This window comes from Eupeodes corollae, chromosome 1, assembly GCF_945859685.1.
Source record: "Eupeodes corollae chromosome 1, idEupCoro1.1, whole genome shotgun sequence".
NCBI classification, from domain to species: Eukaryota; Metazoa; Arthropoda; class Insecta; order Diptera; family Syrphidae; genus Eupeodes; species Eupeodes corollae.
The window spans coordinates 233,863,555-233,890,897 of record NC_079147.1 but is presented as its reverse complement, the minus strand read 5'-3'; the positions used below and the strand labels follow the sequence as shown (position 1 = coordinate 233,890,897).

At 38.4% G+C, this 27,343-nt stretch overlaps 2 protein-coding genes across 2 annotated transcripts in view; one reads left to right on the top strand and one right to left on the bottom strand.

Moving 5' to 3' along the window:
• Positions 1-27,343, bottom strand: part of LOC129943302 (protein NDNF) — a 144,705-nt gene that overhangs the window by 85,018 nt on the left and 32,344 nt on the right. The gene's annotated exons all lie outside the window — the stretch shown is intronic.
• Positions 2,215-5,213, top strand: LOC129943298 (uncharacterized). The gene is made up of 4 exons (XM_056052623.1): positions 2,215-3,321; positions 3,390-3,948; positions 4,076-4,450; positions 4,519-5,213. The coding sequence occupies exons 1-4, from the start codon at positions 2,425-2,427 to the stop codon at positions 4,959-4,961; spliced, it is 2,274 nt and encodes a 757-aa protein (XP_055908598.1). The 5' UTR covers positions 2,215-2,424; the 3' UTR covers positions 4,962-5,213.

Here is a 27,343-nt window from a genome sequence, read left to right as displayed (position 1 = left end):
AATTTATGAGAGTTATGTTCATAGCGTTGTAGAACACTCAAGACCAACTGCTGTATCACTACAAGAAATTATGTTCCAAACAAGATTCGGAGATACAAAAAGTTAAAGAAGGCCTCTATAGTGAAAATTGGGATGAAGCAGTCAAAAGCTATAAAATCTTCCAGAACGAACTATGTTTTTACGGTGACATTTTACTGCGTGGATCAAAAATTGTGATACCAAGTAAACTAAGAGATAGGGTTCTCAAAGCTGCACATGAGGGCCATCCTGGCATCGTGGCTATGAAAAGCAGATTAAGAACAAAAATTTGGTGGCCAAAATGCGATAAAGACTCTGAAAATCTTTGTAAAGCCTGCAAAGGGTGTACCCTAGTTTCTGCACCCAACCCACCTAATCCACTAAAGCGTCGTGAATTACCAACAGAACCCTGGATTGATGTAGCAATCGATTTGATGGGACCACTGCCAAGTAAGGATTATATTTTTGTAATCGTTGACTACTACAGTCGATATAAGGAGGTAAAAATTTGTCGAACTATAACAAGCTCAAACATTTTTTTTATTGATTGAATTAAAAGTTTATTTGGAAAAAAAAATTGTTCGAATTATATCGTATAACCAAGGCTAATAAAAACAAATAAAATAATAACAAGGAAGGATGTAGTGTATAGATCCTATAAATGATTTACTAGATTGTGTTAAATTCACACAATGATATCTTATTATTTAGAACTATAACATAAACATATTTGTCCGTGTAACATAAACATATTTGTCCGTGTAAACTAGGCCTGAATAGTACGTGTAAATTGATCATCGGTTCTGTTGCTGAACGCACTCATTGATCCAGGAGAAGTTTGACATATACACATTGAACATGACACTTATTTTACATTACTAGACGGAGGCACCTCGTGGACGGATTACGGATATACTACAAAAGGCAATGGACTTATGACGGTCATATTCTAGAAACCGTTAAAGAGGTCAAATATTTGGGAGCTAAACTAAATCCGGCTTCAAATTTCAACAAACACCTAACCGAAAAAGCCAATAGCTCTCAAACCTTGCTAAACCTAACATGGAAAAATGGGTTTTACAACAAAAGAAGAATTTTATCTACATCCTTGACAACTTCTAAACGAGTGTGACAGGAAAACCCTAAGCAATTTCTTAAAAACAGTTTACAAGTATAGGATGTTAATAATATCAGAACACGTTTGAACTTTAGTTCCTTTTTTTGTTGATTATTGAAAATTTAATTAGATTTTAAAGTTATAAACTTGCCAACCAGACTGACGGCTTAGCCATAGCTCTTTAATTCATAATTTGTATATTGAAATGTAAATAAATGAATAACTTACCTTACAGAGGCAAGTCCAGTCGTACATTTTATTTTTATACAATTCTGAAATTTTTTATTTTATATTGTGTAATTGAAAAATAATAAATATTGCGCTCATTTAAAATTATATTTAAAAGGCGTTGACGACACATTTTATCGATGTCCATGGATGTGTAAGTTTTATTTTTTGAACAATGTTTGTAGATCCAATATTTTGAAATAAACTTGTTAATTAAGCTAAAACAGACACAAGCATTTCCCAATGGTCACGAATGAACATCTCAATTATTTTAAAGTCAATTTTATACAAAACAATGTCCCCAAAACTAATACCAATCCTCTATAGTTATGCAATGCATACAGCTTGGAAACATTTCCTTCAAAAACAAAACATGAAACAACTAACTTTTTAAAAACAGATTACAAAATCTAACAAGTTGAGGGTGAAAATAAAACAAGTTGACTCTGAATGTAATTTAAAAAGTAATGTACTCATTGACCACAAGTCGTTCGATGGTTTGTTTAAGGAAGGGGTGTCTACCTGCCAAACACACAAGACCTCTAGAAAAAACCTATATTTTTTTTAAATAATTGAGTTCGCGTTCTTGTTTTAAAATTTTATAATTTGAAATTTTCAATGTAAATAAAAGGACAACAATTTTCGGCATCCTATTTTCAGTATTCCATATCTCCCTCATATATTCATTTAGCAAACATTATACAAGATACAAGTTGAACTTCATTGAATTTACCTTTGCACGCTATATACGAGTATCATCCTGTGCAGCCTGCAGCTTGATTGCATGCGCCTCACCAACAACATAAACAAATATTTTCCTTCCCTAAAAGATATCTCCGTTTTTATTGCAGATTGCAGGACATTCCTATAGCTAACTTTATAGCGCCACCTATGACAGAGTAAACAAAAATCCCGTGACCAAAGTCTAATTAAAGAAAAATAAAACAAAAAAAACGAACGGAACTCAATTATATTGCTTCAGTTGAAGAGTCCCCATTCAAAAGTCCTCGCCAAACGACAAAACACACTCGTTCAAGTTATGTGCCCGGCAAAGGACCAAAATGAACATACTCCTGGTGATGATTCTATGGGGGCAAGTTACGTTTGCAATTAACAATACCATGGTGGCGGCGGAGGTGGGGACTGGTCCTGGGACAGTGTACATGCGAGCACCCAACGAACGTGGTCCAACTACCTGGCAATCGGGTCTGAAATGTCTCCAGGCTATCGGGTCATTGTTCCTGTCGAGAATATCCCAACGTGTCAAGCTAAATATGATCATAACACATTCCGAGAACATGACCTCACCGGCCTCCCAAATTCAGGAACAGTACTTAATTTTGAAGAACCGAGCAGTTAACCCGGGTTCAAAGAACAAACTCTTGGGCTCGTACCTCATGAGTGTTATATCCGATGCCCAACCCCTGCCCACGCAGAAGTTCCTCGCCGATTATATCGTCCACACGGACGCGTATGTGATTATTGTCGATGAGGTTGACCAAATATACACGCTCTTCGAGGACTACATCAGCAGGATGCAGTCGTGGAATCCGGGTGCCAAATTTCTTATTCTCTACAATCACATCGATGACCGAAATAGAAGCCTGGACGTTGCCGACGAAATCTTCAACCTCCTCCTGCATGGGTTCTACGTGAACACAGTGTCCTTGCTGTACGCAGTCAACAACACAGGCTACGACTACTACATCCTTGACAACTTCAAAAAGGAATCCTGTCGCAATGTGAATTCCAAGAAAATTGCTACCTGCGAAATGGGGGTCATTCCTAATGAGTCAGCTGTGAGACGAGCAATTCATAAGCAAGCACGGAGATCAAGCCTCAAGAATTGCACTTTTTACATGTGTGCCGCCATCGCAGCACCATTCATCGAGAACGACTGTGAAAGTGGGCTGGAAATGCGCCTCATCAACATGATCGAGCAGAAAATCGGCTTCCAGGTAAATAAATTCCATTTTAAAGCCTAATCCCACTTCTGATTATTTTATTTTTTTTTCTATCCCTTAAGTTGAATGTCACATGTGAACACAACAAGAGAGGTGTTCGAGAGAACGGCACTTGGACGGATTTGCTGGGTCGTTTGAATAACCGCAGCTGCGACTTCATCATTGGGGGTTTCTATTCAGACGACGAAGTTCGTGAAGATTTTTGGTCAACCGACTCCTACCTCTACGACAGCCATACATGGTTCTTTGCTGCAGCCAAGGTTCGACCCGCATCGACGGCTCTCTACACAATCTATGAGCCACAAATGTGGCTGTATATAGAACTCGTCTTCCTAATCACATGGTTCTTTTGGCTGACAATCGGCTGCATCCTGCCAGAGAAGGAGGCCCATAAATCCACCAGCCTGACAGCTATTAATTCGTGGGGTGTGACTTTAGGCGCCTCCGTGCACGACCGTCCCGAATGTCACACGTCTCGGATTTTCTTCATCGGCTTATGCCTCTACGGCTTGAACGTGACGAGCATCTATACCTCCAAACTGATTGCGGTATTTGCCGATCCTGGCCACGAACACCAGATTTCCACCATCGAGGAGGTTATTCATAAGGGGATTCCGTACGGTAAGCATTATTATTGGTGTTGGTGGTCGACGAACGAGACGATGACGGTCGACCGCAGTGTCAAACTTCACTTCGTTCATCGATATTTATGTACCTATATATCTTTATATATGTACATTGTAAATAGGTGGACCAGCAGAAAGTCGTGACTGGTTCGAGAATCCGGACGACATCGAAATCTACACGGGTTATAATGACAGCGATAATTTTATACCGCGAACGCATAATTTGCGTGCGGTGATGATGGGTGAACGTGTCATATTGGCAAATCGCATGTTCATGCTGCGCAACCGGAACTTAAATCGATTGTATGGTTTTCCGGCCAATGTGTTCTCCAGTTCGGTGGAAATTATTGCAAAACGTGGATTTCCGTTTTTGAGAAATTTCAACGAGCTCATACGCCAGCTGCAGGACGGGGGATTTTTTAATAAAATTGACAGTGAGTTTCGCTATCGTTACACTGTATTGGTTAAGATACGCGAGTTGAGGGACGATTTTCAAGGTACATTTGTGCGAGTATATGTTTTTTTTTTAATCTATAAACATAAACTTTTTGTTTGGCCTTTATAGAACCAATAATGGTCCTGACGATACACCATTTGGAAGGTGCATTTGTTTTTCTGATTTTCGGTACTCTGCTAAGCTGTACGGCATTCGCCGGGGAGCAAATCAATTACAGATACTTTCGGCCATGGCTGTTCAAAAAATTCAATTGGAAGATTGAAATTGAAACGGGAATCGACAAGCACTACCATTATCAGACACGGAAGCATCCTCATCATCATCATCATCATCATCAGCATCAGCCCCATCGACATCATCAACATGAACTTCGTGGCAAAGACAGAGGCGTAAGGAAGAAACGGGAGAAGGAAATGGCATTGGCAATGGCTGCACCAGCAGCAGCATCAACAAGGGTTGAAACTGAATCGAGAACGAGAGCCATCATCAGTGCTGAAATGGAACAGATTCGATTCACCCCATTGAAGAGAAGGAAGATTCGATTGGACTGAATATGTGATTGTGAATACTGAGTAGCCTCGAGGGTACTACGGAAAAATTGCAAAAATATGTGCAGCAGTTCCAGCTACAGTTCCAGCTCCAGCTCCACTTCCACTTCAAATTTCACAAAATGTAGAGTTCGATATGAATTTAATGATTTCTGGGTAAATATGTAGGTTCAATGGGGCATTGTGTAGGTACACATGCAATACCCTTCGGTTAAATTCGGTTGGGGTTGTAGACATACAAATAAAATATGCATATGTATATAAGGTTGTGATTTTGATATGGTTGTATTTAAAATTGTGTATTAAAAAAGTTTAATTAAAAATGTTTTTCTTTTTATTATAATATTTATTTTATTACGTTTGTCTTGTAGAAATTTTATGAAAAAGTCTCTTTTTATTTGTACCGATGATGGTTCAAAAAACATTAATTACAACGATAATTGCAAAAAAAACAATACAGTTAAATTACTCGTAATTGTGTTTTTATTTTTCAACTGCTGTAACTAAAGAATGTTCTTATGAAAGTTTGTTATTGTAATGTAGAATATTATTTTGTAATTCTTATTAAATATTTAAGAACAGTTTGGCAGTGGTTGTTAAAGTTGTTTACTGTCGATTCGATTTTTCTTAGGATTACACAAATCGATAAGGTTTTGGAGGCTTTAATTCAAATCTGTATTCAAAATCAATGTATCACGTAAGATTTTTAAGATATGGCTTTTTTAAATTCGAAAACACCCGCGTATAAGGCTTTTTGATGATATCGACATTTTGAAGTAGCTTTCTTTTTTTAAAAAGCTGAAAGAAACGCTAAACCATTATTTTCAAACGGTTTTCAACAGAAAAGGCAAAACATTCTGAAATAAAGTTTTGCTCTTATAACGTAACAAATATTTTTTCATCACAATTGTATAGGGTCGGCTATCTAACTTTTTTTTTCAACTAGTGCTAAGAACAACGCTAAGAGAAGATGCCGATTTTGTATAAAAAAAATCATCTTTTCAGATGATGCTCATTTTGACCCTGGCGGGCTTACATACAAGCAAAATTGACGTATTTATACATTGAAAAGCTGATACACCCAAAACAAGTCACTGTTTGGTGCAGATTTTGGTCTAAAGGCATAATTGGTCCATTTGTCGAAAATAAGCAAGGAGTTTGCCGTTACAGTGAATGACGATCGTTTTCGGAAAATGTTAACCGAATTTTATTTACAAAAATTGAAAAGGAGATATTGGCAACATTTGGTTTCAACAGTAAGGCGCTATGTGCCACACAGCCGAAGTTACACTCGTTGTATTGCGCCCTGTTTGAAAACAAAAAGTTTTTTGGCGGACCCTATATTATATCAAGTTTTTGAAACATGTTAAAAAGTAAAAAACAATGTCGAAAACTGGTATGTAATAGAACTTGAGCAAATAGCAAATAGCTCAAATAAAGGTTTGGATTCTAAAACGTATTTTTCAAAACTATAAAAGTATCAAATTTAAGGCTTTGTCAAAACTTCATATAGATTCAACTAAAACTAACAACTAATGCGAATTTCTAAAAACTAAGTAAGATGCTAAAATGGGGTAAATTGTATCTAGAAAGGAAAGATTCGTGATTTGGAACATCATCATACAATTTATTATTAAAATATAAGTTTAAAGTGAGTTTTAATCTAGCCTTAAAATCATCGTGTGTTGTTGTTTGTAGTTGTTTTTAGCATTTTAAAGGAACGTATTTTAAAAAATCTGATGTGATAGAAAAACTTAGAGGTGATTAAGGACACCTTAATCTTTTGAAAAAGTATTGTTTTGTTTGTGGGCCAGGAAAAACGTAATTTTGTCAACGAGTACTATTTTGAAGACTTTAAAATGTTGTCTAGAATTATTTTGAAGATGTTTCAAGGAAGGGAATTCCTTAAACGAATCTCGTGAATATAGAATTTTCATTCAGAAATTAAACAACTATTTCGTAATGGTGTGAGATAGAGAGTTCGGTCGAGAACATTGAAGAATCCTGTCGAGATCTTCATTTACTTCACAAGCAGCGTTTTCTAAGGGACCCAAGAAAAACTTTTGCGCATCTCCACACCATCTGCGTACATATCAACTGAGGAACTTTATAGAAACTTAGGCAAGTCATTAACGTACATGGTAAAAAATATTGGGCCGAGAATCGAGCCTTGTGGAACACCTTAGGATTGTGGAAGAAAATTTGATACAGAGTTATCAGAAACAACTGCTTATGATCAACAATTTAAGTTAAAAAAATGTGTTTGTGGACGATGAAGAAAAGTTGAAAATTAAAAGTTTGAAGTTTACTGCATAGAAGATTGTGATTTACAATGTCAAATGCCTTAAAAAAAATAAGAAGGACAAAAAAAGTAATTTGATTACTGTCTACAACTTGTCTTAAATTTTCTGTCAAATTTGTTACAGCAGTTGTGCAACTATACTTTGGACGGAAGCCAAAATCATAATTCTGTCAACGACTTGGGATAGAAACGTTAGAATGGCAATTGGTCCATTTTCATTTAGGTCCTTAAGTACTGGAATGATTTAAGCTTGTTTTCACGCTTAAGAAAAAACTCCAGTCATAAATATAGAGTTAATGATGAACGGTGTTTCGGAATTACAATTTCTATACTCCTTAAAATAAATTTTTCCCCTTTCTTGCAGGACTGTTTTTTGATTTTGATAGTTGTATACAAACAGTAAAACGGTTTTCTCCTGCACTATTAAGGCTGGTAACAAGACGAGTCTATACTACTTTTGAAGCTTACGCACGAAACTGTATATTTTGTACCGAAATTTGACGAGAGTCTCGTCGGTCTTGTGGGTCTATTCAGGTTTTATATGAAATTTGAATTGGAATTGAAAAGGCTATACATTTTTTTACTCAAATCCTAAAATGTCAAAAAGTAAAAAAACAAATCTCGAAAAATCCCAACGCCAAAACACATTTTAAATAAAAGAGCACCCAAATTGTAAGTTGTCATTTTGCCTAACATAATAATTTTTAATAAGGGTTTTATGGCATGGGTTTTGGGCTATGTTGCATTTAATTTGTACAACGGTTATGATTTTTACTATTTTTATATTTTACCGCCTAACGACATATTACTTAAATCATAAAATAAGCCCAAAAAAAACATCGTAAAAACATTACTATGAAAACTTTACAAAGCCCAAATTAAATGTCATATCATCCAAACCAACATTAACTCTTGTAAGGCCTCAATTTAGAAGATCAAAAGATGTGGATTGGCTTTAAGACGCGAATAAACCGTGATGTATGTTGGGGGGTCTGCTGCCACCCAGCAATTTCCCTGCTTCGGCTCACTATAGGTTTCTTCGCATGTAAATAATCTGGATTTAAAGTAACTTTGCATACACACAACCTCGTACCTATCCCAAACTTTATGAGGCAGGTATGCCCACCCATGTACATTTTAATGTTTATACGCCATAATGCTGGGTGCTCACACTATAAACAGGCAAACCATTTTGTTTTCCATCACTTTAAAAATTGACCTTAATTCGCTCTCTGAAATTGAAATAAAGCGATAGGATATTTTTAATTTGGGCATTATTATCTTGGGCGAAAGGATAAGTGGGTGATTTTAGCGAATATATATTTTATAATATAAAATATAATATTTTAGGATTGCAATAGCTGTCGAGTTGGAGGATAACTTCGATCAAGATAACATTTCTTATCAAAGCTAGCTTTCAGAGTAGAGTACGACCCGTCACCATTATAAAGTTTTACCCCCCGACGGAGCTCGCATCTAATCAAGAGAAAGAATGATCCCCGCGGAGATAGTATTTTGGTTATGGGAGACTTCAATGCTAAGTTTCGCAGTAACAACACGGGCTAAGGCATGTGATGGGCGTTCATGATGTCGGCAATTGCAATGATAATGGTGAGAGGTTCATTGACTTCTGCAACGACAATGGCCTTGTTATTGGTGGCACTATGTTTGAAAATAAACTGTGTCATAAAATTAGCTGGGTGTAGACGGACAGGCAAGCGTCTTCCAAAAAATTGACCACTTCGCGATTAGTCGACACTTTAGAATCAGTCTCTTGGATGTCCGAAACAGAAGAGGCACCGACATGGGACTTGCCCGTGACCACAATTTAATGATAGCTACCCTAAAATTGCCAACAGCTACAGTTCAAAGATCCAACGGAATAACACGAGCCCTCAAATTCAACATCGCCAGACTAAAGGATCCCACGACCTGTCAACAATTTAGTGACCACCTGGCTGACGAAATGAGAACAATCAGAAACACAGTACATGAATACATCGAACACCATTGGATTGCTGTGAAATGTTTTCATTACATTACAACAACACTCAGATTTCAGAAGAATCTTGGGCAACGATCAACGAACGCAAACAGTTAAGGTCTCAAATAACTGCTACACAAGGGGAAGAAAGAAATGAGCTGGATTCCTCGCGCGGTGTGCAGAAAATGCTGCAAATAGGTGCGAGAACAGGACCTTTTACAGAATAACCAAAGATCTGACCAGTGTATTCAGCTCAAAGCAACAGCTGGTGAAAGAAGTATGCAGACGGTACTGTGATAATTTTGGTGGATGAGCAAGTCAGAAGCTGGAAAGAACACTTTTACTTGGTTTTAAGCCGATTGTTTGCAAACAATGTGCAGCCGATGCCTTTTGAAGCGCCTGAACAAACTAGTCCCCGAATTGGCACCGCACCCCCCAGTAAAGATGAGATCGTTGCCGCAATTAAAGCACTTAAGAACAACAAAGCGGTAGGACTTGATGGAATTCCCGCACAGCTTTTACAAGCAGCGCCAACGTCATCGAAAGCTTTCCCGATGAGTGGAAGAAGACAATTATCGTCAAGCTTCCAAAAACACAAGATCTAACAAAGTGGGAAAAGTGGAGAGGAATTTGCGTTCTACCTGATGTTGCCAAAATAAAAGCAAAAGTCATACTTTAACGCATCAGAGAACATCTTGAGTCCACACTCGATGCCGAAGAAGCAGGATTCCACGCTGGATCCTTCTGTATTAATGATATCAATACCCTGCGGATCATTACTGAACAGTGCGGTAAATATCGATCATCACTAAACCAGCTGTTCATAGACTTCGGGAAGGCCTTTGATAGCGTTAACAAGGAGTATATCTGGTCAGAGAAGCAGAAGTTGTGGTACTGAAAATTAATTCCGGTAAAACAAAAATGATCAGCCTCGGAACCCGACCATCCTCTCAAATATTTATTTTCTCGCAACCGGTGGAAAAAGTGGAGAGATTTCAATACCTTAGGAGAATGGTCTCGGTATGTTTTCGAAAAATTAAGAGTAATTACTCTATCAGCTTAAGAACAGAGCTACGACTGCTTCGCACAAATATCGATCGAATCTGTGCTTCTTTATGGGTTACTTCAGCCATTACAAGAAAGATGCAAACCTTCGTGAATGTCTTCACAGACCAGAAACCTACAGACTTTATAATACGAAGGCGTAAGTGGCAATGGAAAGGTAACGACTGCAATGCAGGCCAAGCAATGCAGTGGAATCCGCACACACAAAAAGGAAGAAGAGCTGTACGACCGAGAAGCACATATCGCAAGACATTCGAGGAGAAATCAGCGTCACTAAGTAAAAGTTGGAGAGAGCAGGTGTAGTAGAGGCCCTATGACCCTCAAGGGGTTCCCAATGGACTTAACAGGTCTGAGTACCTTGAAACTAAAAATAATTTACTACATTTCTGCTAATTAAAATTCGAGACAAGACTACTCAGGAAACAACTTTCGAGAAGTGAGAACGAGACCGAGACGAGTTTGAAAATTTTCGAATTTGACGAGGTCGTGGCCAGCCTTGTACAGGATACAATGATACATGTCAATATTCTCAAGATTTTTTCACGCCGTAAATAGATTAGCTTCTGGTTTTCTTTTTAAAGTACTTTAGATGTCATTTGAAATGCATAGTTTTACTGAAATGAAAAATAGTAAAGCTCAAAATTAAGAATTTACACTGCTGTTTTGGATATAGTTTTTTAAAAGAAGAATTCCAATTAAGCTAATGCTGACATTGTAACCAATATATTTGTTTGATTTGTAAACATAGGTCGCTTTTAACAGCATAAAATATTTGTTACAACACGTCCTTAAAATTAACTGAAAACCTTCTTTGTTTTCATGAACTTCATTTCCCCTTTCTGATCTTTATAAAAATAATACATTATATCGATTAACTTTTATACTAACACCATAACCCCATTTTTCTATTTTATGCCACAAGAGTGTCCCATAAATAAGGAAAAATGGAAAAATATTAAATATGTACTACAGCATTCCAAGAATAAGTCCAGTCGGTTTGACATTAAGGAACGAAGGAACAGCTCATTTAATCGGATTAATGTACTATTTCATTATTATACTGAGACTTGGTCTTGATTTTTATACTTGAATAACCTGACAACGTTTAATGCAAACATTGAATTAACATCAATTGGTGCCATTTTGGCGGTGACCGGTGGCGCATGTCTTGACGATGGAAGTCAACAGAAATGTTCTTTTTAATATATTTTGTCAACGTTGAAAAAGCACGTTCCGAACATTGGGTCATCCCATAAAAATATGTTTCATTGAACTTTCGGTACATTGGCTGCCCAACAACTGAGGAGTTCTGTAAGCTTTCATTAAGTCTGAAAAACACTTCGTAAGCAGTGTTGTATCCGTATTTTGGTTAGCGAGGTTACAAAATAAAGACCCTGAGAAGAGTAATAACGAGACGTTTTTACGATCATTCGTTTGCCTTCGTTTTCGTCTTCCAGCACCAGCACAGCACCATCATCCCCACTAAGACAGTTCTTGAAAGACTCGGCGGCGAGGCGTGTTGACTCTTCTGGATTTAATTGCTCAATTTTAGTTACTGAATCGTTGTGGGAGTTTGAAGTACTATGAATGCATCAGCAACATGTTTATATGACGAAACAAAAAATCAAAAAAACAAAAAGATCCAACCAAGTTACAAACGTAAACAGAAGTATTGAATGTATTATCCGGACGCTCTGGCTGGATGCAACTTCACATACAACCATCTCTTCTAGGTCATTAAATGGCCCAATTCTGTGATGATGAGCACTTTGTAGTAATTTATTCATGACCATCGTAAAAATGGGTTCCTTGAGTGGCGCCACTCCAAAACCCGAACTTGATGCAAAGAAACATTATTTTCGGTTTTAATGTGGGGGAGGTAAAGTGGGGAAGAAAAGCACATCATGACAAGTGCACCAAGCAGCCGGGCAGAATATACTTGAGTCACTTGAAAACTAATTAATTACAGCTCTTGGAGTATAAGTTACTTTAGCCAAGCGCAATGATGTATTTATTGGCTTTCTTGTAACTTGTATAATGACAGGGTATAGACAGGCTCATTGTTTGATGTGCCATTCACATTCGAAACCACAAGAGGATTGTCTATAGCCCAAAACAATGTGCCATCATGATATTATTATTGATGCAACATTAAAGCGCTGAAAATACGTTTTTTAGTAGAAAGCGATTGTGCTGGATGTCTGGAAGGGGGATTTCTGAGAAACAATTAAGCTTATTTGAAAATCGCCTAGAATTTTTGACTAGACAACTAGACTTTAAATTCGGCACGTTTTTATGGTTTCTGTTTTTTTTTTTCAAGAACCTTTGTTATGGGAAAATATCATAATATATGTAAGAGGTTTCATTTGGACATTTAAGAAAATCGAGTATAATTTATGAGAAATTTGGAGGTGCAGAATCTTTCATGCAAAAACCTCAATCAAGGTGTCATAATAATAAATGAATCGTCAACAATTAGTAGAAGTCTTTCAAGAAATGCAATGGATACTTTTGGCTATGGAATACGTACAAAAATCGGATCTTTGTATGACGAAGGAAGATACGAACAGCTAGAGCGCGAAATGCTTCGCCTTAAGATCAGTATCCTGGGCATTAGTGAAACAAAGTGGAGAGGAAGAGCTGAATACAGATCTGAAACTGGACAAACGAGAATGCTGTATTCCAGAGAGGATGAAAGAGAGGGTGGCCAAAGACTGCATGGTGTTGGAATTATTTTGAACGAAGTAGCTATTATTTCTTATTTCCTATGCGCAAATATTTGAAAGAATAATGACTGCAAGGGTCCGCGCAGTGTTCCGAGAGCCGATATCATAATCGTCATGGGAGACCTCAACGCTCAAATCGGTGCAGACAATTAAGGTCTGGAACGAGTTATGGGAAAAAGTGGATTGGGGTCACGTAATAAATATGATGACATGCTTGTCGACTTTTGTAACGCAAATCGTCTTGTAATTGGTGGGACTGTACTTAAACATAAGACGTGCAGCAAAGTCACATGGGTGGGTTGAAGCTGCAAGTAAACGCCGAGACATACGCTCAACGAAAGGCTGATTTGCGAAACGAATATCGGATTGCACACAAGATGGCCAATCGTTGTGCGAGACTTGACAGGATAGATGGACTCGCTGATGATTCTGAAAACGCTGCAAGAAGAGCAGATATCCGAGAATTGTACCAAATAGTCAAAGAAGTTGTCGGGAAAAAAAGCAACAACAATCATTCTGTAATGGATGTGGATGGGACACTATTGATATCAATTGAAGACACCTTTGAACAGATCCCAACTTAACGAGATGCGCAGATCCTGCAGGGGTATTGACATTGAACTCCCTTCAGTAGCGGAAATTGAAACAGCGATTAATCTCCTCAAAAACAACAAAGCAGTCGGGCTTGACGGAGTACCAGCGGAATTCCTGAAAGCTGATCCTGCCACAGCAGCTAGTATCTTGCATCCGCTTATACAAACTGTTTGGGAAAACGAAACCTATCCCAGGGAATGGAAGGATGGAGTGATTGTTAAGGTGCAAAAAAAAGGTTGTATTACCGTTTTGTCCGTTTTCCCAAAGCTATTGGCAACTTTAATCCTCGAACGGATAAAGGCTAGAATTGAGACTATACTCAAGAGGAATCAGGCTGGCTTCCGCAGCGGTCGGTCGTGCGTTGACCATATAAACACCTTACACATTGTTCTTGAGCAGTCTGTTTTAACCGAGAATGTATATGGAGATCACTTCTTGGGAGAGGAATTCAGCAAAAAATTGTTGCAAACAATTGCATAATGCAAGGTGTTTCGTGTTGCATAATGGGCAGCTATCCGACTCTTTCGAAATGCGTCAGGGTGTGATACAAGAGGATGTTTTATCGCCAGTTCTTTTTCTGCTGGCGATAGATGATTTTCTGACGGCCAGCGTCGGTACAACTGAGAGGAAAGGTATTCAATGGAGAACGTTTGAAAGGCTTAGCCATTTAGACTATGCCGACGATATATGTCTCATGGAAAATAACATCAGTGGGCTGAACGCGATGTGTCAAACTTTACGGGTGAAAGGAAAATCGTGCGTTATATATACAAGATAAAATAGATATAGTTGCAGTGTCATAGTGCATTCATACAATTTTCCAGCATCAAAATCACACATTTATAGCTGTATTTCTCGATAATTAAAAAAAATTGTGAGAGACAAGAGCGAGAATGTTTAAGTTGTTGGAATACTAGATAGCATTTTAATTACATAGATCTTAAAGCAAGTTGTTATCTCAATGGTAGCAGAATCGGAATCATAGGCTCAACATTAACTACGTGGTTATATAATTTATAATAAGGTATTTGGAAAAGGGATACGTACAGTGCCGTACAAAAAAAGTTGGCCAAACTTTTTTTTTTTTAGTTTTTTGTCAAATGTGTTGAAATAACAAAATATTTTTTTATCGTTTCGTTTAATCGTTCTATAAAACAATAAGAATGTTGAGATTTTTCTAAAATGGTCACGGGAGCAAAAAATGATTACACCGAAATATAAGTTTTTTAGGTACCTGCATCATTTTTAAGGATTGAAGAAAAATTCTTTATTGGTGAGTTTTTTTTTTATTGTTTAACAGAATGTTGTATCTAATTTGAACTTTGTTTTTCTCCTCTTGCTTTTATTATGGCTGCACATCAGAGAGACAGTGGATGAGATAGGTTTTTCCATGTGGATGCAGGAATCGTGTTCCAGGTCCGTATTTTTTTAAATAAAATTAGGCGCTTCTTCGCAACCTCAAGTTTCATTATAGACCAAACATTCTCAATTGGATTGAGATCTGCTCGTAGAAAGGCCAACTTCACATATCGGCTTTATTTTCTTCGAAGTACTTTTCAACTTTAGAAATAAAAACAAAATCCAAATAATATTTTTAGTAATTAGCTTTTTTTTAAAGCTTAATAGTAGTCAGTCGTGGTAAAAATAAAAAGAAGTTCGAACAATTTTTTTTGCTGTATGACAAGAAGCATTTTTTTTTCGAAAAATCAAACTAATAGGGTCCCAAAAAGCCTTAGCACTGTGGGCTCCAATACGTTTTCCAGGACTCGAAGGTAAACTTTTGCATTGACTTTGGATTCTAGAAAGCTCATTCTACCTTTTTCATTTTCAGAGAAGCATCCCTACAATGCAATCAGAGCTTAGTCTTTCTTTCGGCTATCTTCGCGCAAGGATCCTCCCATCTCAAAAATGGAGCTTGGATCGTCCGAAAAGATGAAACTGTCCCACATGTCTTGAGTCTAATTTAGGTGCTCCTGAATCCAGATCAATCTTTTTATTTGACTCTTTTTTGAAAATTCCGTCTTCAGCACCAGCTTGAGTGCTCTAAGCCCACCTTTCATAAGCCTTTTTCTCACTGAACTAAATAAAATTACTTTGCCTGTAGCTCGACACAGATCGTTTCTATGGTCCACTGAAATCCTGAAAGAATGCCGAATACGGTCTTCCGCTGGGGTCGTCTTTTTTGGACTTTCTGAGCCTTTTTTCTCCTGCTGGTAGTCCCGGCCCCAAGATATTTTTTTTCAAATTCCATGCCACTGTTTGTTGAGCAATAATCAGTCTCTTAGAAATTTCACATACTTTCAAATTTAGAATTGACAGAAACAAAATATTGGCTTTATGTTCCGAACTGATTTTTCCCATATTTTTCCACAAAATCACTTCGGTTGGTATTGGACTACTTTCCCGAACCAAATGCAGCTCTTATTAATAATAACATCAACTTAAATGCAGTGTTTGAATGACATGATGCTACCTAGTGCCAAAAAACCCGTAGCGTTTCTAAATTCCAAGAACTGATCTCGAAAAAAGTAATAAAATATTTGACCAACATTTTTCGAACAGCACTGTATCTAAATGAATAAGAACTTATCATTAAATTTAATGGCAGAAATACGGTAGATATGAATAGATTGACAACTTATATTTAAACTGCAAATTCCCTTATAAAGAAAACATGTCTTAACAGAATTTAACCAATTAATTGGAAATTCGTATAATTGGTCTAAAATTTCGAACTCAAAACTAAACATTATGTAAAGAGTTTTTCAATTGCCGCGGCTAGATTTTGGCGCCCCGTGTGGCCATTTTGTTTTGGTGACTTCTGTCAAATCTTTTGTTTATTATTCAGTTCCTCAGGATTGAACAGGTTCTTCAACTGATACAAAAACAAACGTTGGCCGCATTTTGCGGGAATTTGTGACGATTGGTTCAGTAAACAATCCAGCCAAGACCCGTACGTTTAAGGAACACAAGATCCTCCGAAACATCGCCGCAGTCCGTGAAAATGTACAGCGGAACCTGAGGCAGTCTGTTCCTTGCCGTGCACAAGAACTCGGCCTTTCACAGACTTCAACTTGGCGAATTCTGCGTCGGTACTAAAGCCTACACCCTAACAAGATCCAACTGACCCAGGAGCTCAAAGTTCATTATTTTTGATGTAGTCCTTATGTATATGATTCTCAAGATTCTAATAATTTTGTGTGGGATACCTTGCTGCTTTAAGGCTTGCCATATTTTAAAATGTTCTACAGAATCAAATGCCTTGTAAAATTAACAAATCAACTTTTCTCAATCAGTTGGTTGATTGGTTGAAGATAGTCTTTTGGTTTGTTTCTGTTGTATGTATCCTTACAACTTCTTAAAAGAAATTTTGGCGTATGCTTTGTTTATTATTGATATAATGCTTATTGGTCTATAATTATCTTCAATAACATCTTTTTAACCCCTTTTTGTCAATGAAGGTTAAGATCGAGCTTTTTCCAATTTTAAGCATTTCAGCTTTTATACCGTCACTTCCAAATCTTTCCCCGACTTCAGTTGATCAATTCTTCCACTTTCGATTTCAAAAACATTGGAAAGCTATCATAATGATCTAAATCTGACATTTCTGAAGTGGTTTCATCAAAAGTAAACTTTGATTGGTATAGGTCTTTGAAAAAATTTGTGTCGTACATATTTATTTCGTTTCTATCCCTTATTTTTTGTTTTTGTTATCTAAAGCAATCATTCATTCTTTTCCTTGAGAAAAGTGTTCATATCCTTTTTTGATTGATTTGTTATCTTCTAAGTACATATTCAACATTTTCTCATCATATATTTCAATGTCATCTTTAACATGTTTTTTGATACGTTTTCTCAAAAATTTGAGTTTGTTTGTCGTTTTCATCTAAAAATGTTTTATGAACGAAGATTTTTTCATTATATATTTCAATGTCATCTTTAACATGTTTTTTGATACGTTTTCTCAAAAATTTGAGTTTGTTTGTCGTTTTCATCTAAAAATGTTTTATGAACGAAGATTTTTTCATTCCTCAATTAAGCTTTTTGATGTTCAAATGGTGGACATGTGCATTCAAGAGGACACAAGCGTCCACAGGTTTTTTCTCAAAACCCACCTCTGTCTATCAACACCTACTCTTACCTCCCCGCGGTGAACATCGGGAGACTAGTACCTCAACTAGAGATTGGGTTCCAGCCCCAGTGGAAAGTTCTGGGGGCAGAAAACGAGAGAGGGGGGAGAGGTGTTTCCACTAAGGCACCTCTCCTTATCCAGGCGGCAGCGGACGAATTCTCGAGATGGAATCAACGGTGGCGTCTACAGTTTCAGAAGGTTGAACTACTTACGAGTAGTGAACACCTTATAGGGCTTCTTCGACATATTCGGAGCCCAGGCCTGTAAGGAGCGGTTTATCCGGCTCCCTTTCCTTGGAGGATCTGGCCCTCCAGGTTGGGGGTTGTGCCGTCAGAGTGACTTCCTGGCCACGTAAAAAATATATTGAGTTTCGAAGCACCAACAAGCCTCGGATACGGAGATTCACTGTTGACAACCCACGCAAACGAAATAAGGACAACGAACTACGGATATGAACGTGGAATGTTAGGTCCCTTAACAGACCACGTGCAGCCGAACAATTAGCGGAAGCCCTAAACTGCTGCAAGGCAGATATTACAGCCATCCAAGAAGTGCGATGGGATGGACCGGGCAAACGCAAACTAAAAGACTGCGATATCTACTACGGCGGCTGCTACCGAGAACAAAGGCAGCGTCGATTTGGGTGTGGATTTGTTGTTGGAACTAGGCTCAGGCAAAAAGTCTTGAGTTTCAACAAAGTGAGCGAGCGCATCACGACAATCCGCATCAAGGCTAAATTCACCAACATAAGCCTAATATGCGCGCGTGCCCCAACAGAGGAGAAAGATGAAGACACCAAAGACATATTCTTCGAGCTCTATCAAGGTCGGAAAAGATCTTACCGATGCATTTGATGTCAAAAAAGGTTTAGACAAGGCGAAGCACTGTCATGCGACTTCTTCAACAACGTTTGGAAAGAATCGTGCAAAACTCAACCGTCAACACTAGAGGCACAATCTTCCAAAGGTCCATCCAATTACTCGGATACGCAGACGATATTGACATAATTGGAAGATCAAAGCGTGATGTAAGTGGAGCGTTTTTGAGCATTGCGACGGAAGCGAAGAAGATGGGTTTAGTGGTCAATGAGGGCTGTCATCAAAAAAGGACACTGAACAACGACGTCTTGGACAAAACGTCACCATGGACAGCTATAACTTTGAGGACGTTAAGGACTTTGTCTACCTAGGCACCGCTATTAACACAGACAACGACACCAGCGCTTAAATCAAGCGAAGAATAACTCTTGCAAATCGCTGCTTCTTTGGACTTAGAAGGCAATTGAGAAGTAAAGTCCTCTCTCACGCATCTAAAATCACCATCTATAAGTCACTCATCATCCCGGTTCTCATTTATGGCGCTGAGGCCTGGACCCTGTCAAAGAAAGATGAGAGCGTCTTAGGATGCTTCGAGAGGAAAATTCTTCGGGTGATTTTTGGTCCCGTACGCATAGATGGAGAATGGAGGAGAAGATATAACGACGAACTGTACGGGCTGTACAGCGACACTGACCTAGTTAGCAGAATTAAAGTCCAACGGCTAAGATGGCTAGGTCATGTAGAGCGGATGGACATCAACGCTCCAGCCCGGAAGGTGGGAGAGGACCTCAACCAACTTGGCGTGCGAAACTGGAGACAGCTAGCTAGGGACCGAGCTGGCTGGAGACGCATGTTGGTTGAGGCCCAGGTCCGCTCCGGACTGTAGCGCCACCTTAGCTTTTTGTTGTGGGTAATTGAAATTTTATTTGGCTTTTTGGGAAAAGGTTTAATTCTATTTTCATTTGGTGAGAAGAGCAGAGCTTTTTCGAAAGCATCGTATTGGGATTGAACTGAACTTAAGAATTTTATGATTTCCAAACTTTTGATTATCTCAAGGTAGCTGGTCTTGTCTTCATTTGATATAATTTTAGGTGCATCCTTTTTAGGTTGGGATTTATAGTATTTTTTCGTCTTGTGGCTGATTTTTATTTTAGCACGTACCATTCGATGATCGCTTTCAAAATTCAACCGGTTTATAATAGCGACGTCTTGAACTGTTTTCCTTTTCTTTGTAACTATTAAGTCAATATTTTTTTTACTAAACGGTACTACATATTTTTTGTCTTTTTCTTAAACAGACTGTTGCAGACGGTTAAACAATTTTGACATAACCATGTTATCATCTTTTCACCACGCTGCTGGTTTCTGGATCCAAATCCGTACTCTCCCTTTATACCTTCTTTACCATCTTTTTTGAAGTTCACTTTAGCGTTCAAAATTTTAATTATGTAGAGAATTTTTGATCTTGATTTTGATACAATTTTATTGAGATCTTCATAGAAAGAATAAGGTTTTCTCAGTTTAATTGGAAAGCTATAAAGTATGTACTATGTACATGGATATAAACCTCTTTACTAACTTCGGTATGCATAAGCCTCTTAATCGACTTAATTTATAAGTTTCCTGAAATATTTGTTTAAGGGTTTTTTGGTTGGGATCATGTGTTTGAAAGCAGGAAAATGTTATTTCCACCACGAATTCTCAAAAACTTCTACCAGAAATTCTACCTAATTGTTAGAAAATCAGTAACAATTACTTTTCGTTCCATAAAACTGCTTTATCCGAAACAGTTTAAAATAAGACAAAGAAATTGAATTAGCATTAATGGTGGTGGTTCCCCATTAAAAGACCTCTCCGTCGATATAATTTTTATTGGTACAACAGAAAAACAAACTGTCTCCCATCTAAATCTATGTCAGATACTTTAAATGTTAACACTTACGAAAAAACATAATTGTTATCCATAAAATTAAAAATAATCTCAGTTCCTAATGCCGCACTTGTTCGCTAATTTTGGAAATAAAATTGAAAAAACAACAAAACCTGCGCCTCACTGGGATAATAAATACAAAGTTTTATGAGCCACTAACTGCGAGTCGTAACTCTTCAGGGGCGTCCTATAGATCTCATTTTTAGAGCTAATTTGCTGATGGAAGCAGAAGGGTATGATAATGACGGCGTGTAGGTCGGCGGGGCAAAGGAAAGCTATTTAACAAATGTAAACAACTTTATTACACTTTTCAATGCTAGTTATAAGAGTTCCCCCCTTTTAAAAGATTGAATTTGAATCTTTAAGTCCTCTGCTGCAGTAACTAAAACAAGAACGAAATTAACAACAGAAATACGACTATCGAAGGTCAGTGCTGTTTTCCGTGTTTGCCGCATCGTTTCTTGAGAGCGGAAATGTGAAAAATTTAGATGTAAAGATTTTTATCATATCGGTGTGGCGCGGCGGCTCGGCAGCTCGGCGGTGGAGTTGGTTGTTTTAGGTTCTCGCACTTGTATAAAGTAGACTAATGGGCGCTTTCAGTTGCTGGTTTGAGTAATTGGCAAGGAAATTGGCTGTGTGTCATCCCAAATCACAACACAGATACCCCAAAACAAACAAAAAGATACAAAATGCCTTTCTGTGCTAAAAATATATCGTCGTTCGCCCTTTGGCTGCGGCACGGTGGCGGGCGGTGGCAGCGGCGGGCGCGATAACCCTCCCTTTGCTCTAAGATTCAGCTACAAGCCTTAGAGCTTCGTCCCTCCATATGGTCGCCTTGTGGCGATGATGATGATGATGATACCAACCAGTCCAATTAAGATCGCATTGAGAGTTGGAAAAAAGGAGAAAAATGTTGAACAAATCTAAAACAGCATAACACAAAATAAAAATAAAACCAAAACATCACACAACACCACGACCATATGAATGAATCGAAAAGTATCTATGAATGGTTTCTGCCTTTGTGTATTGTGTGGTGTATCTGAAGTTTTTTTTTAGTTGGGATGTTCAGATGTTCGGATGTTGTGGCAGCATGATGTTTATCGGTTTCATATTGGCAAATAACATACTTGCTGCATATGCAGAGGAGCAGGAGCATCCAGCGCAGCGTTGGACCTGGAGGGAGCAGACTATGTCGGCTCCATAACACTCATATGTATATTGGAGCGGAGTCGGATTACTGCAGCGGCCATATTATGGTTCGGGGGTATATTGTCTCTCTGGGTAAAAAGTGTCACATCTGACAATGGCATCTAGAGATGCAATATTTATGGAAATTTGTGTTCTGAATTTTTTGCTCTTTTTGGTGTTGCTGTTCTCGTGTTCAGGACAAAAATTTCAACGGGTTTTAGGTGCCAGCATTTTTGTATAGATATGCATATGAGGTAGGTTTTTGTTTTTGTTTTATGTAGCTTTAGTAATACTTACATACGTGATTATGGAGTAAGGCCAAGTTGTTGAGTTAAATCCTTTAAATTGCCGACGACACGTGAAGATGATAAAGAAGGAAATATATTGCTGTTTATAGGTGGTATTGGAGTTGAAATGAAGACAGAGGTCACTAGGTACATATACAAGTTGTAAGGCCTTGGTCTTTAAAACTGATATGCAACTTATCGTTATGGGAGGACGGACAACGACGTAACCAAACGGTTGTTATAGATAACAAGGTATTTTCAATGATACAATTATTTAAGCATATAACAGCTGAGAAGTCTAATTAAAAAAGCTTTAACCTAAACATATTCGATTTATCAGTTACTAATATTCTAATCCGAATCCGAACGGCTAATTTGAGAAAGCACTTTTCATGACAAGAATTACCCTTGGAGAATTTGTCAACTTCTCGCAAGAGTCGGAAACCATGAAAAAACTTCAGATGGCATAGGCCGGGATCGAACCCAAGACTTCTGGCTTGAAAGTCCAACGCACTAACCATCATGGTACGGGTACTCCATTTTGTATGAATGTTACTACAGTCCGGGGCGGAACTGGGCCTGAATCAACATCTAGCTAGTTGTGTCCATGTCCAGTTTTGCACTCCGAGTTGTCTGAGGTCTTCACCCACCTGGGTGTGCCCCCTTTATGAATGTTAATATTATTAATTAAAACAAATAAAGGGTTTTTCAATAAGAGCGGGTAGATGATAAAAATGTCAATCATAGCGTTTGCTGTGTAGCACGCAGCACCGTCCTGCTGAAAGCACATGTCTTCTAGGTCCATATGGTTCAAGAAATTAGTTATCATCGTTATGTAGAGATCGCTGTTGATAGTCATCGCCTCAATAACGCCGTTCTCTAAAATGTATGGACCAATTACGTCGCCGGGCCAAAATCCACAAGAAACAGTAACTTTTTGAAGAACTTCTGGTGAACTTCGCGTGGGTTGGTGTCTTCCCATAAACGGAAAATTGCTTGTTAACACGGGCATTCATCAAAAATGTGCCTTCTCACTACTGATGATATACCGAAAAATTGGAGTCCTCTTAAAAACGATTCGAAATCCAGTTGGCGAACAAACGGCGTTGTCTATGGTCATGAGCTTTGAGCTCCTGGGTCAAATGAATCTTTTAAAGGTGTTGAACCAAGTCCCGAGGCAAAATTCACCAAGTGGAAGTCTGCTTAACGCTGAGTTCTTGTGCACGGCGAGGAAAAGACTGCCTCGAGTTCTGATGTACACGTTGCCGGACCCCGGAGATATTCTTGCCTAATCTTTGGTACCTTGAACGTACACGTGTTGGCTGATTGTTAACTGAACCTTACTCACTTACTTAAGGTGGCGCTTCAGTCCTGTGTGAACTAGGGCTTCACTTTACAAACTGCTCCATCCAGCTCTGTCTCAAGTTTCACGATGCAAGCTGGGTGAGGTCACTCTCTACTTTCGCGCGCCACCTGATTCACGGTCTTCCTCCACTGCTCTGTCCTGTGGGAGTGGATTCGAAGACTTTCCGGGCCGGAGGATTGGTTTCCATGTGCTCTACGCGACCCAGCCAGCTTAGTCGTTGGACTTTTACCCTTCTGGATAAGTCTACGTAGCTGTATAGCTCGTCGTTCCATCTTTTTCTCGAATCTCCTTCTATGCATACGGGACCGTAGATCACGTGAAGAACTTTTGTCTCGAAACGACCCACCCGCTTTTGTCATAGTCCAGGCTTCTGCACCGTATAACAGGACGGAGATGATAAAGGTCTTATATAGCGACACTTTGGTCCCTCAACAGACGGATTTGCTAGTCAATTGATTTTTTAGCCCAAAGAAACAGCGGTTAGCAGGAGTTATTCTTTGTTTGATCTCAGCGCTGGTGTTGTCGTCTAAGTTCATAGCGGAGCCTAGGTAGGTAGATGAAGTCCTTGACTAAATCAAAGTTACGTCTGTCGATGATGACGTTCTGACCAAGATGTCAGTGTTGTAGGTCCCTTCTTGCCGATAGCATGTACTTTGTTTTGCCCTCATTAACCATTAAACCCTTTTTTACCGCTCCTGCCTCAATACTCACAAAAGACCCATTGACATCACGCTGAGTTCTTCTTATTATGTCAATGTCATCAGGAGATGCTAGTAATTGGAAAGACTTTCAAAAGAAAGTGCCTCTAGTGTTGACGTGGGAGCTCTGTACTTTTCTTTAAAGGACGATGTTAAGGAAATTGCATGACAGTGATCACGTTGCCTAAAGCCTTTTTTGACAACTAAAGGTTCCGTTAAGTTGTTTCCAACGTAATCAAGCTGCGCGAATTCTCCATGGTCATCTTGCACCAAGGGACGTGTTTGGCAGGGATCACAAAACTAGAAATGGCTCTAAACAGCTCGTCCCTGTAGATGCTGTCATATGCGGCCTTGAAATCAATGAAAAGATGTTGGGTGTCGATTTGATGTTCTTGGGTTTTTTCCAGGATCTGCCGTAATGTGAATATTTGATCGAATGTGGACTTTCCTGGCCTTAAACGACACTGCTAAGGACCTATCAGTTTGTCGACGATGGGCTTTAGACGTTTAGACGTTAACATATTAAGGCAGAGAAGATTTTGAAAGCGATTTATAAGTAGACTGACGCCTCTATGGTTGGTACAGTTTAGAGGGAATTTTTTTTTTTCAGAATCTGGCAAACAATACTGAGGTTCTATTCATCGGGCATGTTTTCTTCCGACAATATCCTACAGATAAGTTGGTGCATGCTCCTAATCAAATTTTCTCCAACTGCTTTGAAGAGCTCGGCCTTCAAGCCATCTGTTTCAGGAGCTTTGATAGACTTCAGCTTATATATGTCAATCTTTACTTCGTCTAAGTCGGGAAGACGGGATTGTTTGCTTCCTTCGTCTATGTTAAATGGATTATCCTGCCTGACAGCGTAATTCGGTTAGTCCTTCTCGTTATACAGTCTTCTGAAGTGGTGCTTCCACATCAAGCCCTTCAAGCCATTTAATCGCAAGCGACATTTTCAATAAAAAAGAAAACTTAATTATTAAAATTTGCTAATAACACATTGAGCCTTGAAGGCTATTGTCTTTTCTTAACTTAAGCTGAATTAATTATTTCCAATACTGACTATGGGTACAAGTTGTTTCAAGGGCCAGCAATAAGCTTTTGATTTGTCGTTTACGATAAAATTTATTTTGGTTCTTACGATAAACTTTAGGGAGTTCCACTATTGACCGAAGTTCCACTATGATGTTTCCACTTTCGTCTTTTCAATCTTCGGTTAAAAGTTTACACACTTGAGAATTTCGTTTGCCCTTCTCATAATACTTTCGATCTTCATTTCTTTTAAGAGGACGATTTAATCTAGCAAAACCTTTTCGAAAAATGAAAATATATTTTCAAGATTTTTTAAGCATCCATGAACACATTTATTAAATTAATTTTAATTCTCCAATCATCAATTGTTTATTTTTCTTAGTACCACAAGGTAGATGTGTACTACTTAGAAATATGTATATTTTCCGTCCTTAAAATTCTTCAGTAATCGGTTCAACTTCTATATAAAACGGCTACCTATAGCAATAAATGTGTATGTATAAATTCATTGTCACAAAGATTCCTCAAGAGATAGGTCATGCAAAATATATGTAAGTATTTATATACATAGTATCTACTTAGGTAAACGTATTACATAGGTATATATGGATATACCTTTTATACAATACCTACACATACAATATCAAATTTTTCCCTAATGCTTATTTAAAATTGAATATCGAATGCCCTGACAAAACTCCTTCAAAGTACGTGACAAGACTCCCAAGACACTGCTTAAAATAAAGTCTTTTCCAATATATGTACAAAATTTGTCTCCTTCTTTGTCTCGATGTTTTTTGTCAACCATCTTCATCTTCATCTTCATCATCATCATCGTAAACAAACTTTACCTTCCTCGTCACATGATGATGATGACGGGCGTATCCTTGAAGTTCTTCAAAATAAAACGAAAAGAAACGAATTTTATTCGTTTTCCATGAATATTGTATGCGCGTATACATCTTTTATGTACATTTAACCAAACACCTTCGCTTCCCTCCAACTCCAGCATCAAGCATCACATCACTTTCACTTTAACCCTGAAAGTGATTCCCTGAAACACCATTGGTAAACGTTCGTAGTTACTGCTCTGCTACACCGACGAAATCCGCGACGACGCAAGTTAAAAAATGAAATCCTAAAATAAAAAGACGGAAAAAAACGAAATCGGGCAACAAATGTCAAAAACACACGTGTCGTCCCCCATTACCCCCAAGAGATCACAGGTAAATGACACACTGAAATTGTGCATGTACCGCCACGCCATGCCATATCACCCACGACATCATCAGAGGAGGAGACAGGCTAGGGGTGGTGGCAGGGAATCGCATTCGTCGTGTCCTCTGGATGATGCTCTGTTACACAACCTAGTATGTTCTTCCTCGGGCCCCTCTTGCGCTCTTTGTAATGTCGGTCGGGTACTTAGCAGTTTGATTGCCATTCCGTGATGCAGATGGCGAACGTTGCTGATGATGCTCTGTTGTTTTGTTCTTTTCGTACTTCTGATTCCTGGTGCTGCTGATGATGATGACGATGAGGAGGAGGATGCCAATACCCATACCCATGCCAATACCCACATACCCACCCATCAGTGCCATCAGTGATGCTCTTAAGTACGGCTCGTTCATTCGCGCGTATGGCACACCATCCGTAGCCGCACACAACACACCAGCACCACACATAATGACCCAATTTCCCAAAATAATCATAAATCCCATCCAAGTTTTTGGACCTTTTTATTTTTACATATACAAGAATATGAGCAATTCGCTTTCGCATAATGGTCGCACTTCTTTGAATGCGCGATGCCGCTTTTCTGCTTTGCCTTTTGCCTCCTGCCACACAGTGGCGATGGCGCTGCTTCTGGTATTACAGCCAGCAGCAGCGTCATAATCGCGCAAAACCAAACGAACATTCCAACACGGGACGGAACTCAGGACTCACGGTGCCCTCGCGGTGGTGTACTTTCACAATAAATCACTAAATCACGTGTGCCAACTAACCAAAAAAAGAAAAGTTCTTCAACATTTTCGACAGCAATTTCCGAAAACCAATTTGCAATTTCAAACCAAAATAAAAAGAAAATAATAATAAAATATACAAAAAAAAAAGAAAATCAGTACAAATCAAAAGACTAAAAAAAGACACAAGACCAGAACCAGAGCTACAGTAAAATATATAAAATACGGATAGATAAAGAAGAGACGAGAAAAACAATTCCAATTTTGTTGAAAATGATTGGGGCTTGAGGGGTGAGTATGTG